The sequence below is a fragment of the Trachypithecus francoisi genome, unplaced genomic scaffold, assembly GCF_009764315.1.
Source record: "Trachypithecus francoisi isolate TF-2019V2 unplaced genomic scaffold, Tfra_2.0 Lachesis_group7, whole genome shotgun sequence".
NCBI lineage: Eukaryota > Metazoa > Chordata > Mammalia > Primates > Cercopithecidae > Trachypithecus > Trachypithecus francoisi.
The window spans coordinates 78,419,020-78,437,387 of NW_022681472.1; the positions used below are offsets into that span (position 1 = coordinate 78,419,020).

Genomic DNA, 18,368 nt, shown 5'->3' on the forward strand with positions numbered 1-18,368 from the left:
ACTGGGTCCCACTTGTCATTCTGTATCTCAACCCTTTGTTTATTCCCTTCATATTGGTTATTACAAATAATATTTTTTACTTGCTTTCTCCTCCACTCCCTCCCCACCCCCACTTTTTTTTTTTGAGACAGAGTCTTCCTCTGTCACCCAGGCTGGAATGCATGGCGCTATCTCGGCTCATTGCAACCTCCGCCTCCCAGGTTCAAGAGATTCTCCTGCCTCAGCCTCCTGATTAGCTGAGCCTACAGGCATGTGCCACCATGCCCAGGTAATTTTTGTATTTTCAGTAGAGACAGGGCTTCACCATGTTGACCAGGCTTGTCTTGAGCTCCTGACCTCAAGCGAGCCACCCGCCTTGGCCTCCCAATATGTTGGGATTACAGGCGTGAGCCACTGCACCTGGGCCCCCTTTCCTACTAAAATCTAAATTTCATTAAGGTAAGGACGATCCCATCCTTGTCACCAAAAAACAAAACAAAACAAAACAAAACCACACACAAAAGGCAAAGACAATTTCTGTCTTGTTCACCATCCTATTCCCAGTGCCTTGCACAGGTCTAGCATATAGTATCTGTTCCATAAATGCCTGTTGATGAATCAACTGATGTTGACTTCAAAATTCATTATTCCCTAATCATTCTGCTATGCAAATAGTGTATGAAAACCTTCAGTTTAAGCATAATGCTGTATTATGGACTCAGGTTGGTATTCAGCAACAAGCTTGTTTTTCTATGGATTCCTAGAAATTTTACAAAAATGGTAACAAGTTTCTGGGAGAAGGAATATAAGTCTCAATAGGCAAAAGATAAACATATTTAGTATGATAAAATGCCAACTTGAATTGGGACATACTAAAAATGCACCAGTGTGTGTTGTTGGAAAAACATTTATTGCAATTCAGTGTCAAAAGTTTTTTACAAAAATATGCCACCGTCTGGTACAAACAACTATAAAAAATCAGTTCATCATGCAAGAAAAGTGTGCAAATAATTTATACAGAAGGGGTCAGCTCACACAATATTAAATAAACATCTCTGCATGTAATTGGTCTAGCTTTATGCTTTAGTTACAATGTTCAACCCCCTCTAATATTTTTCATTTAAAAAAGTACATTAAAGCATCTAAGCTTAGGACACAGGCTGTAATATACACCCACTTTAGCCATGGTGATTGGCACTTAGTAAAATAAAGATGGCACCAAGGGTTCCCAAGTATAGAATACAGCTTGGAGCCTTCTGCTTAACAGACTTGTGCTTCGTTAATTAAACAAACACATCTATACTCAAAGACAGAAAAAGTCGTGTTTAAACTCCAGAAATAATGTAGCAGATGGAGTTTCAAGAAGTTCGGAGTTTTGGAGCAGCCATCGTTTTTGGCCAAATGGAGCGGGGCCTGTTTTGAGAGATTCTCCAGAAAGCTTTGTTTGCTGAGTGAATTCAAGGACACTTTGAAAAATGCCCAGCAGACAAAGTCATGAATATCATGGCCCCTTGCTCCTGGCTGCCTCATGGAATAATCCCCCTTTGCTTAGTAAAAGATGAAGTTTAGCGGAGAATGAATATCCGCTGGGATAGAAATGCACTGAATCTCATAGCTGGTCCTGAAGGAGGAAATGGAGAAGACGGATTAAATGTACCTCTGAGTCTAGCGGAGAGGAAACACCTGCTTTGGAATCTCAGTTTCTAGGAAGTAAGTCACTGCCCAGCCCTTCTGTCTTTTTTTATAAGGGCCATTTTTGTAATAAAAATGTAAGTACCCAAGGAAAAAATAAAGTTGTCAAAATATGCTGCTTTCTTTATAGCAAGCAGGTTGTACTCACTGGAATGCCACATTCACAACAGAATCAGAGGTCTGTAAAAACATTAAGTGGCTCCTTAACTTCTCCAGTAAGAATCAGGGACTTGAAATGGAAACGTTAACAGCCAGATGCCCAAGGCTGGACAGTCTCCCATGCCTTCCATGGTGAAGGGCTTGAGAAAAATCACATCCAATGTCATGTGTCTCCAGCCACACCAAAAGGTGCTTGGGGTGGAGGGCTGGGGGCACACAAGGTCAGGCCTCAGGAGGCCTCAAGTTGGCATTCAGCTCTGCCACTGAGTACCAGGTGGGCTGACGCACGTCCCCTAAGCATTCTGGATCTCTTCCTCATGGTGAAAGGCAGAAGCTCTAAGTCTAAAGTGTGGGGTAGGAGTTTCCATTCTTTGGAAAACCAAAGATGGTTACTCTCCTAAATGAAACTGAGAAGAAAGTATCTACAGAAAACACTGAATTTAAACAAATGATGACCTTGTTTGTTGAAGCCATCAAGGACCCAAGATATATCAAATAACAACATCTCTGTATTGGCCTAGAGGATCAGAGTGTTTTGAAGTCTGTTTAAGCACTAATAGGATTTTAGGCCAGCATCCAGTCAGAAGAGACAGTTCACAGACTCAGAGTTGGAAACAGATTTAAAAAAAAAAAAAAAAAAAAAAAGATGTCAACATAGAAAATGATGATAGAGTTTAGTTAAAAAAATTCACACATAAAATTGCAGTTAAAACATTCACACATAAAATAGTGTTTGCATAGCAAGACATTATTGCCTTTCAGCCTGGCAGAAAAACATAAACTCAGGTGTATATTTTATAATAAACATTGTATTGAATGCTAAGAATGATATACTGTTGAACATCTCTTGAATGGTTTGCCTCCTTGTAAATCATACCACTTGTTTAGACAATTGAAATTCCAAGCTCTTTCTCTTCTCCCGTATAAAAACAACAGAAACAAGGAGCCTCTGTTAGTAGCAAGCTCTTCATGGGAAAGGGTATGTGAATCCACAAAGATGAGAACTGTGGCAACAGCACAATACACACCCACGACCTTGCTGGCCGAGTGCTAGTAGAACCTGCTCTAGTGTTCAGTTTTGCAGTGCAAACCCAGTCCCTCTGAAATACGTCTTCCAAGCCACTCCAATGTAAACCTGGTCATCATTAAACAAAAATCATCTCACAACGGATACACGGGGGATGCTTTCACCTAATAGCTTTTGTTCATTTCTGCCATTTGCCTTCCCGTTCAACTGATTTGTCTGCTCAAAATAACAGCATTGAGTGATAATGCAATCTAGTTTAAAATGCCATTGGATTTTTTATTTTTTCCGGATCTTGCTCTAGTGTGAGCACTCCTGAGCTTCACATATTCTCCTTGTCCCAAATGCAAGGGCTTACTCTCAAGAGACTCTAGGCTCACTGCCCATAAACCTTTGAGTTGGACCAAATCTTAACATCCCTGTGGATTTGCTCATACTGCCCTGGGCAGAACTCTTTCCTTCTTTGGAAGTCTGAATTACTTCATATTTGACATCTATTTTGAAATTCTGTTTTACAGGGTTTAGGATGGGGGTACGTAGGCACAGGAAAGAGAGTAGAGCATTATCTCTTTTCCAGCAATTTCCATTGTCGTGCCCCTTCTGACTTTTAGACCAGCAGTTCTGAGACAGGGATTATTTGCTTTTGTTTGATAGGTCAGATTGTCTGGGACGGTTTGCCAATAGAAATTCTATAAACTATTATTGTTCAAAGAGCAAGAATTGTCTTAACTCTCTTCACTTATATATGAGGCTCTGGCCATACTTAACAGATACCACGTGGCACTAACACAGATAAGCTGTGCCTGCTGTGCTCTTCCCATCATCCCCACACAAGCCACAGCATCAAAGACATGCCATTTCTATTCCTTTCCCCCTCCCTCTCTACCTGCCATTTCCTTCCTTATTCTCCTCTTCCAGTGAAAGAGAACCATAAAGGTTCATTTATTCTTCATTTTCCTTAAAAAATTTCCTTGACTCTGTCATATACCAACTCCAATAACAGCAAAGGACATGGGGAGAGCCCACCAGCACCATCTTGGTAAACATTTAAGAAGACCGTAACCCTTCTCTTGGGGCAGGGGTTATCTTGCCAGATGCACATGGTTGCCTGGGGTTTATCATACAATCACGTGCACTGCTGAGAGTCTAAATGAGACCAGTGTCCCAGTTTTGTGCTGCCAGTCCACAGCAGGCAATGTTTCTGGGACTGCAAACCTGAAGGCAACGAGGAGTTTCTACTTTCTTGATCAGCATGAAGGGGCAGAGATAGCAGCTGGTGGCAACATGTGGAAGGCCACGGACCCCGAAATCTAAAAATGTCACTGAGAGTCAAAGGTTCCAGAGCTCTCTCAGTGATGGCACACCCAACTCCACCCCATGTCTTTGAGGAGGCTGAGAAATTGGAGAGAACCTGACAATTACGGAAGAAGTAGCTTTTTATTCAACAGTCTAGGTTCCGCATTCCCAATGTGAAATTGATTCAGGGGGAGAGGGACTACAAAAAAAAAAAAAAAGAAAAAACACACCTTAGTATAATGGTTCGTGACCTTCCAAAGCTCAATCTTACCCAACAAAATCCTACTCTTTCATATTTAATTTTCCTTATTAGGGAAAATTTATATTCAATGTAATTTTTTTCTCCTTAGGGAGATGATAATGAAAAACAATCGGAGAAATCCTGGCGTAGCAGAAACATTGCAAAGTGAGGAGCACTGAATAGTAGGTTCCTTCTCTTCAGAAAGCTGATACGTGGATTGTGTGCTATTGAGGGCAGGGGCTGAAGAGGTGTTGTATCATAGCTTGTCTCTTGCCTCATTTCTCTCCGTGCTTAGCCATCTTTCCCCCTTTCCAGGTCACCCCAAAGGTCAGTTCTTAAAGATACACTGTTCCTCAACTTGCATGTGGATCATGTTCCTATTTCTGCTTCACTTATTTGCCAAGGGCATGCAGGGTGACAACTTTATTTGGGGGGGAAAAAAAAGCATATACAACTGCAAATATATGTCCATTGTTGTAGGAAAAGCAATAACATTCTGCAGAAAGTAAAAAACTGGGAGTAGATCCCTCATCTACTCTCAGCAGTATTTTACAATGAACTCATTAGGTCCTGAGATTTCCTTTCTTCCACAGTTACCTGCTGATATTTGTCTCACAAAATCCCCTTGGGATCTTCCTGTTTTAACTATCCAGCCTGGAAGCAAGTTTAAGATGAACTTGTGGTAACTCTCCTCCCTATTTGGCTGGAACTCCAGCCTTGATTTTTAATCACCTTTGCAAAAAGCCTTAGCTCAGATGGACTCATTTTGATGTTGGACCTAAAGAAAAGAAGCTCCTCAGCTCATCCCCCTGGCAAGGGGAACAGCAACTGGTAAGATGTTTAACTGGCTGATTGTAAAACCTGTCTTTCGAGCCTCAGCACTTGGGCCCCACTCTGTCCACAGACACAGGCTTATCCATGAAGATATCCAAGGAAGAAAGTTAAGCAGGAATAAGAAAGTCTTCACAGCTATCGATTGGGTGACTAATTCTATCATCTTTTCTGCAGCAGGACTTCCTCTGGGACGGCTTTTGTTTTGTTTTGTTTTGGAGACAGGCTGGAGTACAGTGGCACGATCATAGCTCACTGCAAACCTCGAACTCCTGGGCTCAAGCAATCCTCCCCTGGGACTGTTTTAAGTTGGCCTTCTCTTCCCCCAAATGAGCTACAACATGACAGGAAAAAAGGAACGTGTGCTTTTGGGTTGTTCTGGTAAACAGATAACTCCAAGGAGGGCCCTGTTTGCCTGAAAAGGAAGTGTAAAACCAGATGAGGGTTGCCTCCAATATCCCTTTCCATTTTAAATCACTTTTTATAGTGATGAAAACACTTACAAGAAAAACAGACACTGCCTACTGGATCACATGCGTTGTCAGAGAGGGCACTCTATACTTTGAGAGGTAGACCATTGTGTGGTATCTCTGTAGGGTAAGGCTCTGTGCCCATGCAGGTTTAGGATGGGCGGCGCTTCCTTCGCCTTCTCAAAACAAACACCAGATCAAACCCCAAAGCCCAGGGATTTCTCCTATGTAGTTTTCCTTCTTCTTTTTTCTTTTCTAAACAAATTTTCACATTGTAAACAAAGTGTCCTATTTTGTATTTGAGTTTTGCCTTTTTCTTCCTAGGGAACTATAAGGGAGTTTCTGTGACCATTAAGAGGATTCCATTTTCACCGCTGAAACAGAATTATTGCCCTTATAGTCTTGCTGGCAAATTGTTAGAAAAAAAGTTTATTTACAGTATTTTGCTTTTCCATACCAATTCTAGTGAGAAGTTCACATTCTTAAATTCCCAGTCAGCAACTGCATTTCTCCCCTCCAAGTCCTCTCCGTGACTTATCTCTGAAGTTCCAGGCCAATGTTTAAAATGTACACTATTTACAAATGAAGTGTCCAAATGCCATATTCCCAGCTCTCCAGCCAGCAGGGGGACGCTTCTGAAGTGTTGTCATGTGCTGGGATTCAGAACTTGAACAAGTTGATAAAGTCCTGGGGTGAAAGTGAAACGGAGCAGCTCTCTGGGTTATTGGCAGTGCACGGATGGTCAGTGCCCTGGAAAGGAACACACGGTTAGCTTCAAGTTCTCGAGGCCTCTCATTGGCTTTTGGCACCAAAAGGCATTTTCCAACTTCAAAGCAACGATTCTCTGTCAATAATGCTGCCCCAGGCCTAAATGCTGCATGTTCTCACTTGTATGTGGGAGCTATAAAAGTAGATTTCATGAAAACAGAGAGTAGACTGGTGGTTACCAGAGCAGAGAAAGGGAAAAGGAAGGGGATGCAGAGAAATGGATCAATGGGTACAAATACATGGTATGGCAGAAGGAGTAAGACCTGCTGTTAGATCAGTAGGTGAACATAGTTTACAATAATCTATTGATTATTTCAGGCTGGGCACGATGGCTCATGCCTGTAATCCCAGCAGTTTGGGAGGCCTAGGCAGGTGGATCACTTGAGGTCAAAAGTTCAAGACCAGCCTGGCCAACATGGCGAAACCCCACTCTACTAAAAATTACAAAATTTAGCCTGGGTGTGGTGGCATGTGCCTGTAGTCCCAGATACTCAGGGAGGCTGATGCAAGAGAATCGCTTGAACCTGGGAGGTGGAGGTTGCAATGAGCCAAGATCCCACCACTGCACTCCAATATGGGTGACAGAGTGAGTGAGACTCCGTCTCAAAAAAAAAAAAAAAAATCTATTGAATATTTCAAAATAGCCAGAAGAGAAGAACTGGAATGTTCTAGCATAAATAAGTGACAAATATTTAAGGTTATGAATGTGTCAAGTACATTGATTTAATTTTTACAAATTACATGAATTACATTATCACATGGACCCTGAAACTATGTATTATCCATCAATGAAAAAATTTTACAAGTCTGGAAAAACTAAAAGCTATGTGTTTCCATGTGTAAGTGTGTGTGCTGGTACACACAAAGAGAGGAGGATTTAAGGGTGAAGTGGGTGGAATGCAGAAAAATGTAAACATAAGAAAAGTGAAGAAAATGGAGGTCTATGAAAGTCTTTCAGACAAAGGGAACCCCCACCCTCCCAGGCACTGAATCAGTTTACCCTCACTTTCAGCTGGGGGCTATGATGGGGAAGAGGCGGAAAGGCGCTGGCCTCACCATGCTGGCTGGCACTCTTGGCTTTTAGGGACTGGGCTGGGGGTCTGTGGCAGCCACCTCTGAGACACATACCTTCCAGGAAAGGATGTGACAGTGTTTGCAGAGCTGAAGGGTATCTCCATACTGCTCTTTCCTTGGGTAACATCGGACAAGTTTGAAATACATCTTCTTCCAATCCAGCTGCCCTTTGTCTGACAGAATTAATCGTTTGCGGATCTAAAATATCAGATGAATAAAAGAAATTGCAAGAGAGTCTGTCAAGAAGATGGCTTGTGGTTTTCTGGTTCTGAAGAGGTTGACTCTCACCCTTTCCCCCTCTTTTCAGCTCTACAATAGCGAGGGGAGAACTGTCACTAGATAAACAAATACCTTCTTAGCCCTCCTCAGTTAAACAGTAGCTTTTCACCAAGCTTAAAACAAAACAAAACAAAACAAAACAAAAAAACAGGTGGCTGGTGACATGTTGCTAGTGACCTTTACTAAACTGCGGCTGGATGGTCCTTTAAATTTTAAGGGATCTCAATAAACAACTTCAATCTGTTCTTTGGTATAGACTTGAGTGATCATTTCCAGGGAGATGCAGTAACTGCTTGGCACCAGGGCTCTAGTTTATATCTAAATATTAGTGGATTCATGAACAGAACTTGTTGAACTCACACATCCTTATAAAGAAACTGGAAAAAGACCAACAAACTTGAGGCAGCATGATGAAGGGAAACAGGCTTGGAGTTGGTGTCTGAAGGTCCAAATTCAAGGTCAGGGCCAGTTTCCTCACCCAAAGAGCTACTTCATTAATTTGGATATGTCACTGAGCCACTTGTAGCTTTAGTCCCTTCATCTGTTTAAAGTAGGTACAACAATACCTATCCTTCCCTGGGCCATTAGAATAAAATGAAATAATATCTATGAAAGTACTTTAAGGCCGGGCGTGGTGGCTCACACCTGTAATCCCAGTACTTTGGGAGGCCGAGGCAAGTGGATCACCTGAGGTCAGGAGTTCGAGACCAGCCTGGCCAACATGGTGAAACCCTGTGTCTACTAAAAATACAAAAATTAGCCAGGCATGGTAGCACACACCTGTAATCCCAACTGCTTGGGAGACTGAGGCAGGAGAATCATTTGAACCAGGGAGGCAGAGGTTGCAGTGAGCCGAGCCTGCACCATTTTACTCCAGCCTGGGAGACAGAGTGAGAGTCCGTCTCAAAAAAAAAAAAAAAAAAAGAAACAACAAAAAAAGTACTTTAAAGCACTCAGAAAATATAAGTTATGGGGTTACAGAAAAAAAGGATGGGTGCCAATTTATGATTTTTTGAGTGAGTTGTAAAATGAGAATAGGTTAAGAATGTAAGTTTAATTTTTTTCATAAAAACTACCTGAAAAACACACACACACAACATCTCTATTCAAAAACTCAAGACTGGGTGGGCATGGGGGCTCATGCCTGTAATCCCAGTGCTTTGGGGAGGCCGAGGCAGGAGGACCGCTTGAGGCCAGGAGTTTGAGGCCAGCCTGAGCAACATAGAGAGACCCTATTTCTACAAAAACAATAATAAAAAAATTATCCGGTTGTTGTGGCATGAGCCTGTAGTCCCAGCTACTCAGGAGGCTGAGGTGGGAGGGTCGCTTGAGCCCAAGTGGCTGAGGTTGCAGTGAGCTATGATTGCATCACTGCACTCCAGCCTGGGCCATAGAGCAAGACCCTGTCTCAAAAAACAAAAAACAAAATCACAAAACTCCTTCAACTGTCATTTTTCAGTCAAACCAGGGAACCTGGAGTAGGGCGAATCCAGACCTCAGGCTTGAGCAGGGCACCAAGGAAGCTTGGGGTGAGGGCCAGAGAAGGAGGGTGGGAGGAAAGCCCGCTGGGCCTTGCCGACCTGCCGCTCGGAGAAGTGGTACTGGCAGAGTTTCTTCCACAGCAGCCGGTCTTCGCTGAGCACGTGCAGGTCCGGGGCCGCCTGGCCCAGGCTGACCAGGTCCCGCCCGTCGCTCAGCCTCTGCATGATGTTCAGTTGTAGGCACAAAGGCAGGTCAGTGAAGGTGAGGCCTTTGAAGGCAGGCTGCAGAGAGAAGGGTGACAACAGGTGGGGTGCCAGAGAGCAGCGATTCACCAGGCCACACCTTCTAGGCATGCAGCTGTCCCCGTCCTCCACCCTCGAGGCAGTTTATTGATAAGAGGTCGAAAGCAGAGTAAATCTGCCCATCCTAAATGCAGACACGAGGCCATGGCCATGAGCCACAAAGAACTGTGTGGAGTGGGCTGAGCTGAGTGGTGCCAGAGGGATCTCCCTACATTTCCAAAGCTTGAAACTTTCACTCTTAAAGACTTTCCAAATGGTGCATGTGCTTTACTCAGTTCACACAGTTACAAGATTTGCTGCTTTCCTGAAGGCCTCACTGCCCTGGATGGAGTGGCCCAGACTGCCACCCCAAGTCCCATCTCTCTGGCCGCCCTCCAGACCTCAGGTCCCTCCAAGTAGGTTTACTCACTGGCACCTAAACACACCTGACTCAGCCTGACCTCAATGCCCTCGCCTCCCCAGTCCTCTCTGCTCAGCCACGTGGTCATCCTGCTCAGATCCAGTTCAAACCTACTTCCTCTGAAAGGCCTTTTCTGTTTTTGTGACTCCCTCACCCACTGCACCTTCCTAGAATTCCTAGGATCTCTTTGAGACACTTTTTGCAATATCCTTCTTTTTGTCATGCAACATGAGCTTTTTTTCTAAAAGAAACTTTGAAAGGAACATTCTTGCTGGAACTTAAGCTCTATGAAGGCAGGAATTTTAATCTTTTTTCACTACTGTGTCCTGGGTGTCTACAGGAGTGCCCAGCACATAGAAGGCACTCAACAAATACCTGTGGAATGAATGAAGCCCAAATAATTAAATAGGTAGAAAACAACACAAAGACTCTGTGCTGGGGTGTGTGTGTGTGTGTGTGTGTGTGTGTGTGTGCGCGTGCACGCACGCACATTGGGAATGGCAGGTCCAGAAGCCCTTGGCCCAAGCTCCACCATCCCTTGAGACATCTCTATTCTAACCGAGGCCTCAGTGGAACATTGTGAAAACTGCTGGTCTGTGGATAATACCTTGGCAATTAATTGTGAGCTTCTTCAAGAGCTTTTGGTACATCACTGAACTTACTAATATATTTAAGCCTTTATTGTTTTAAATTTTGATGAGCTTATGATACCCTGCCCAGATCTACATCCTTGAAGGCAGGGTCTCATTTTATGTTCCTTGTAGACCAGCCCAGCACAAGCCACCTCTCCTGAGTGTCTACTATGGCCTGGTGCTGAAGTTGCTGCAATAAGCTCTTTAGGCTGGTGAGAGACCCAGAGGCAGAAACAAATAATCATAAAATAATATAAAATAAGACAGTAAATGCTGTCATGGAGGGAAGCACAAAGCTCTGTGGGAAGGATCTGCACCTGGGAATCTGCACATGTATTTGCTGATGTGTCTTGAACAGCAACAGGATGCTGCCATCCAGATAGGTCAATAGACCACCTGGGACTGTGGCTCCTTGTCCTACCCCTGCTGGTTCTGGGTGAGCTCTTGATTTTGGACTACTCACATTTTTAGATCAATGTTCTGTGACCTCTGAGAGGTCACAGGGGAAAAACAATACAGGATGAAGAAACCCTCCCTTAGCTCAGGGGAAAATATCCTGAGAATGGGTATCAATTTCCCTGCCCAAATTTTTACAGGAGCCAAACTCTGTATGAAGCACATCAAAGCCCAAACACATGGAGGATTCCAGGAGACACTAGGTCTGGGCAGTTCTCTCTGTGTCCCAGCAAGGCTGGGTAGGCACGAGGTGGGGAGGGAGCAGTGGCAAGGGGCCTTGGGAAGGCTGAGCTACGGAGAAGAATGGGAGGTGCAGGGAAGGAACACCAATGGACAGGCAGCACATCTGGATCCCAGCTCCCCTGGGAAGTCTCCCCATGTCCAAAATGAATGGCTTAGAAGACTCTGAGGATCCCTCCCAGCTCCAACAATCTCAGATGTATAAGGACTTCAGCCTCCTGTTTCATTCAAAGTATCTATGACTTGACCATTTATACCGCTCGGTTCTACCCCAGGCTGCTGGGCAGAATTCTCAATTGTTTGCAAACTTCAGGTCTGCCAACTGCAGAAGGCCCTAGACCTATTTATCATTTTTCATCTGCTGCTGATCATATGAGCTCATAAAACTGCCATGAGATTTTCTTTTCGTTTCCAACACTTCAAAGCCTCTACTTTTTTGGTTAAAACTCCCAGGCCAATTATTACATTAACTCCTACTAAAGGAAAGTCCACTTGGCAGAGTTCACTCTGTCAAATTTTCAAACCTGAACTTTTCCAAAATCCTTGCCCAGACCCCACGCTGAGCCCTTCCTCCTGGTAAGTGGTTAACTGCTTACATGCCTCCTCCTTTCGAACGTATGAAAGAAAAATTAGTCACTCTCGCTCCTCTAGTCAAGCATTTGGCTAACGTCCATTCGGGTCTATGTCACTCCTCACATGCTTCAAAACAGTGCCCTGCCCACCACATACTGTCACTGTATTTGATTTTTTCCCCCTAAGACCCAGTTCTCTTAATTTCTTTCCTTCATTCTTTATTATATTATTTTGCCAATAAAAATTGGCTCCATAGAATGAGATATGAAAATTTCACAGGAAAACAAGATTTTATGCTGGGAGGAGAATGATAGAATTTTGGCAAAATAGAAAGCATTTACTCTGAAAGTCAACTTCATATTTGCATCTAATAATGTACTTCTCTCTGGGTCAAACTGTTAAAAAAAAGTAAGTTTTAAAATACAGTCCAGACTGAAGTAATTAAGTCTTTTCTCTTTCTCTCAATTTCTCCTTCCCCTAGAGAGCTGAGCTTCTGTGTGGAGGCTGGGCACAGTGGCTTGCGCCTGTCATCCTAGTACTTTGGGAAGCTGAAGCGGGAGGATTGCTTGAGCCCAAAAGTTCGAGACCAGCCTGGGCAAGATGGTGAAACGCTATCCCTACTAAAAATACAAAAATTAGCAGGGTGTGGTGGTGAGTGCCTGTAGTCCCAGCCACTTGGGAGGCTGAGGTGGGAGAATCACGTGAACCTGGGAGACCAAGGCTGAAGTGACTAGGACCATGCCACTGCATTCTAGCCTGGGCAATGGGAATAAGACCCACCTCAAAAACAAAAACAACAACAACAAAAAAACCCAAAACAAACAAAAACAAAAAAGGAAAAGCCCTTTAAGGCTCTGTGGGTTCCAGTACAGCTCTCAACATAAGGAAGCCAAGGAGGGTTGGGACAGAGGACAGCGGGAGGAAGGTACAGTGGTTGAAAGCACAGCCTCTGTGGACAGGCCTGGGTTCAGTTCTTGTGCTACATCCTACTGAGCATGAGGCCTCAGCCAAATTATTCTTAACTACTTGTTCTAATTGTTCTCATTTATAACACGAGAAAAAGCTTATCCTCCAATGTTGTTGGGTGGGGCGGATGAGATAATGCATAGAAGCACTCAGTGTAGTGCCCAAAAAATGCTAGCCACTGTGAGGACTCCTACTTACAATTCTTCACTAGGTGAGTTAATCAATACATGTAAAGGACTTAGAAGAGGGCCTGCACAGAGCCAGCCCTTAATAATAACAGCTGGCATGTTTACAATATTTACTGTGCATTAGGCACTGTGCCATTTGCTTTCTATATATTAACTTATTAAATCTCACACCATGGCTATGAGTTGACACTACTGCAACTATTTTCCAAACGAGGAAAGTGAGGCATGGAGAGACTGAATAACGTGCCTCAAATCCTGCAGTTGGGGCCGGGCGTGGTGGTTCATGCCTGTAATCCCAGCACTTTGGGAGGCTGAGGTAGGCAGATCACTTGAGGTCAGGAGTTCGAGACCAGCCTGGCCAACATGGTGAAACCCTGTCTCTACCAAAAAATACAAAAATTAGCCGGGCATGGTGGTGCATGCCTGTAATCCTAGCTACTGGAAAGTCTAAGGTGGGAGAATCGCCTGAACCCAGGAGGTGGAGGCTGTAGTGAGCAGCAGAGATCGCGCCACTGTACTCCAGCCTGGGCGACAGAGACCCTGTCTCAAAATAAGAAATCCTGCAGCTGGTAAATTATCATCATCATTCATAATACAGGGCCATGTTTTCCAACTGTGTTCTTTTGAACACTGAACGAGTACTCAGGCAGGCAATGGGAGGAGACTCCCTTTCAACCATTCATTCATTCAACTCAGATTTACTGGCTGTCTCCTGCTCTGTGTCAGGAACAGGGAATAGATGGGTAATGTCCTTTCTTTGTGGAGTTTATAAGCCAGTGAACAGAGACAGAAAAGTACACACACATTATAGACAATTTCAGATCATAACTGCTCAGAGGAAGGGGATATGATGGTGATGTCCATAGATTGGATGGTCAAAGAAGGCAGCAAGCTTCAAAGCCCTGAGGCAGGGCCAAGCTTGGAGAGTACAGAGAATGACTTGGCTTGGCTGGAGCTCCACATGCAGAAGAGATAGTGAGTGAACTTCAGTGTTTGATCTCTTCTTCGTGGGATCTCATTGGATCAAAGAGAGTTTTTTAAACAGCTGGATCATTGGATAAATAGTTGGAAGAAAGCTGGATTGAAAACGTTTGGAAAGTCAAGCAAGCTTTGACATTTTAGGAATATGGAATCCAGGGTTCTGGCCTCAGCTCTGGCCCTAACTGCTGTAAATCGCTTGGAAAGTCACTGGGCATCTCTGGTCCCCACTCCACCTCCCCTCCAAGAGGGGTAACAACAGTTACGATAGCTAGCTCCGAAGAGTGTTGGTGGATCAGCTAAGAAGGCTTCTGAGCATGTAAGCCTATGGCAGTGCAGGGTATGCAGGCAGATGTGGCCAGGAGGGGTCCTTGGAGGTGGACAGAGGGAACAGAGGCAAGCTCCAGGCAAGTGTGACCATCTATAGAGTTTTTCTTTTTTTTTTTTTCCTTGAGATGCAGTCTCAGTGTGTCACCCAGGCTGTCACCAGGTAAGTAGTGGCATGATCTCGGCTTACTGCAACCTTCAACTCCCGGGTTCAAGTGATTCTCCTGCCTCAGTCTCCCGAGTAGCTGGGACTACAGGTGTGCACCACCACACCTGGCTAATTTTTGTATGTTTAGTAGAGATGGGGTTTCACCATGTTGACTGGGGTGGTCTCGATCTCCTGACCTCAAGTGATCTGCCTGCCTCAGTCTCCCAAAGTGATAGGATTACAGACATGAGCCACCACACCTGGCCAACTGTGACTATCTAAATGGGTGTTCTGAAGTTGCTGAAGGGAAGTGCCCTTGGGACACATGGGACCCGCTTGTTTATATCACTGGCTTGGCAGTTCTCTCTTGGTCTTAGAAAAATCCTAGTCAGTCAGTCCAGGCCATAGAGAATGCCAGAAACCAGGGAGAACGTGTATGTGGGTTTTCTGTGAGAGAGAAGCTGGGAACTTGGGTCTCACGTTCACATGGTCAGACTATGTGCCTACACTTGAGATGTAGGAATGGGGTAAATTATTGGAATCAATCAGGTAAATGTTCATAATAAATATGTACATTCTCTTAAACAAATCAAATACGTGAGATGATTTCTGAAAGATGACTCGCATCTGTGCTCTGCTCTGTGTGTGTGTCTGTGGGAGCAGCGTGTAGGTGTTGTAACCTACGTGACTCTAAGGAAGTCACGTAACTCTGAGCCTTCGAATGATTCTGTTTCACAGCTTAAAAAGCGAAGGGACAGAGAGGTAATTACCAGTAAAGTCATGAACATGCATTCTAAAAACTTCATCTAGTAAAAGAGTTATTTAAAAGCAGTCAAAGGATTTCTTCCTGCTACCTTCTCCTGATATGAGGCAACCTCAAACTTTATCAGTGTGGGTCCCGGAAACCACTTAAGCCAGTTACAGTCTGTGATGAGATAAGTAAGCAAAGTGCTACATGAGCCGCCTGAGTGTGTCTGTCCATTAGTGAGTCCTAAGAGATTGCACCAGCATCTTCCTCCTTTTTTTTTTTTTTTGTGCCTTGGTCCTCCTGCTCACTATTAGGGAGACAAGAGCTGAGGGCCAAGCTAGGTTGTGAAAGCCAAAAGGAACAACTGCTATAGATCGCCAAACCTCATTGGTAACAGAAGGCTTTTCCTTTTTGCTTTGAAAATTGCTCATCATTTTCCCACATGTAAGCTCACAGACTTTAATCAAAGGCTTCCTTTGTCATAACTACCAGTCATCACAAGTAGGATTTTAAAAGGCTGGTACCAGTTCTCTAAGCCTTCCCAGCTCTGTTATATTCAAGACAGCAACCTAAAGCGGCAAACAACTCATCCTTTATGAGGATATGAGCAAAGAGATATCTCTGAACCCCGCTCAAGATTTCAGCAGCGGGGCTGCTTCTCCCCAAAAGCCCAGTTTCCAGCGTTCCCACGGTCGTTCACCAGGCTGCCATCTTTCATGTACTTTGATCCCGTTTCGCCAAGTTTTTCTTCCCACCTCCCTTTATCAGGAGGTCCCCCAGCCCGCCCTCAGTACCAGGACAAAGCAGCAGATCAGAAAAGACCAGACTCTTCTGTCCCGGGAGTGAATTCAAAGTCTTGGCGAGGCTGTTCAGTGTCTCCGTGGAGGGACCCACTGCTGGGAGGAGGCTGGGCCTCCCGCTTACCCTGGTGATCTGAATGTTGTTCAGCTGCTGCTGCCAGTGGAGAATCGTCTCCATCCGATACACCCACATGTTAATGTTCCCGACCAGCACGGACTTGCCGACTCTTTGGACCAGTGTACATAAGGACGTGTAGAGGGTCTGGAGTAGTTCCCTTATGAGTCTGATGTTTTGCTGATCTTCAAGGACTTGAGTAGGGAAGAAAAAAATAATCAAAGTTATGATACTGGAACATCCTGTATTTTATACATGAGCTTTTCTCTGTCTCTATTCCAGTCATGTTACCCAGGCACTGCCTCTGGGGATATGGTTTTCTTCCTCACGGGTGTTTACTGTACGGTTGGCCAAGCTTTTGTACTTGAGGTCAAAAGGTAGAGTTTCCATTATCTAGGTCCCTCTGTTCTCTTCCCTCTCATTTTCTATAAAGCCTCTTTCTCTTCATTGTTCTCCCAGCAGCCATGGCTCAGCTGATCAGAGAGCCACTCCTTTTGCCCAGAAGTGACCCCCCTTTAGGACAGTCAGTGGAAGGAGCATGGTTTCAGGGGTTTGGAGCCTGGGTTCTAATCCTGTCTGGCTGATTCTGTGTGATTATAGACAAATCACTTCTCCTCATGGGCCTCAGTTTCTCCATGTGTATAATGAGTCAGGTGAACCAGAGACCTAAGGTTCCTTCTAGCTCGAATAGTCTATGAATCTATTCTGACTTTGTATACGTGTCGATTTTCTAGGAATTTGGGACCCGGAGGCTCGGGAGCCAGTGTTGGGACCTGTGTCTACACTGAGAAGCCTACGAGGCTTTTAGTCGGGCAAGTAGATGGTCCCAAATAAAGGACAGGAGGGCGACAGTCTCACCCTTTGCCATGAGGATGCGCTGCACCCCCTTCTGAACTGGAATTTAGTGCCTCTGAAATGTAGCTGGAGTTGTTCATTTCATCCATTCACACATCTTTAAATCTAATGACATGTCCACTCTATTGGAAAATCCATCTGCTCACTTCCATGCCTATTAAAAGGGGCGAGAGAGTGACAGAAGGCTCACCTTTCAGTACCACTTTTTCCAAAATATTCATGAAGTTCTTTTGGGCGATGCCACTCAGGGATGTGAGCTGTGACTTTGCTATCAGCTCCAACAGCTGAGGATAAAAATAGAAGTTGCTAGGCTTAGAATACAGAGATATTTTTCTCCTCTAATCTTCACTTTTGAGTCCCATGACACGTGGATACAGACTGACAGGGAGAGATAAATGGCAGGCAGGGCCACAATGCAATAAAAAGCAGATGCTCAGAGTGAAAGATAAATGGGGTAATTCAAAACCCAGGATTGGGCTGAGTATTTAATTGCTTTTCTTCTTTTAAATATAAAGAATTTTGGCTTCCGCCAGGGCTAATTCATTCTACTTGTCCTACTTCAGCAAGTGAAGCTGACGTATCCTGAAGGGAACAAAAGCTCCCATGACCTGTGAATGGCTGAGTTCTGCAGAATCACCTCCCCAGGGGAATTCTCCTGCCCCCGCTTGAACTTCTTCCTTATTGGCACTGACTGCTCACAAGGCACCTAAAGCCCATGTTCAGCAGCCACGTGCACTTTCCATGGAAGTGGAGAGTCTTATCCTGATACCTCCTGCTTCTGCAGTGTTCAGTAAACATGTCTATTAACGAGACTCTTTCATCGCACTTAAATTTCTGTAGAAAGATGCCAATCACAGGAAGAGAGAGAAATGCAGGGATGTATTTTATATGATGTCACTGTGGCTAAAAACTTGGATCCTTGTAGCTCTTGGCCTTAGATTCAAGTCTTGATTTGACCATGTATTAGCTCCGTGATGATGGGCAAGTTACTATATTTCTTGGTGCCCCACCCAGTCTGTTCACCTATACTAGAAATACTTAGAGTCTTTAATACAAGGTTTTGAGTATTTAATACCTTTAATACAAGGTAGAGTCAATAATACAAGGTTGTTGTGAGTGATAATAGGAGAATGCACATAAAGCCCTCAGCAAGTGCCTGGCACTAATTCAGTGCTAAACAGAGCGTTTTTTTTTTTTTTTTTTGAGATGGAGTCTTGCTTTGTTGCCCAGACTGGAGTGAAATGGTGCAATCTCAGCTTACTGCAACCTCTACCTCCCGGGTTCAAGTGATTCTCTTGCCCCAGCCTCCGGAGTGGCTGGGATTACAGATGCCCGCCACCATGCC

At 44.3% G+C, this 18,368-nt stretch overlaps 1 protein-coding gene across 1 annotated transcript in view; it reads right to left on the reverse strand.

Annotated features, from left to right (window-relative positions):
- Positions 1-870: 870 nt before the first annotated feature.
- FBXO32 (F-box protein 32) overlaps positions 871-18,368 on the reverse strand; it is a 43,611-nt gene continuing 26,113 nt past the window's right edge. The window contains exons 5-9 of the mRNA XM_033203740.1: positions 17,214-17,307; positions 16,178-16,362; positions 9,394-9,576; positions 7,589-7,732; positions 871-6,442 (exon numbers count right to left, since the gene is read on the reverse strand). Coding sequence (XP_033059631.1) covers positions 6,353-6,442; positions 7,589-7,732; positions 9,394-9,576; positions 16,178-16,362; positions 17,214-17,307 — 696 coding nt within the window. The 3' untranslated portion in view covers positions 871-6,352. The remainder of the gene's footprint in view (positions 6,443-7,588; positions 7,733-9,393; positions 9,577-16,177; positions 16,363-17,213; positions 17,308-18,368) is intronic.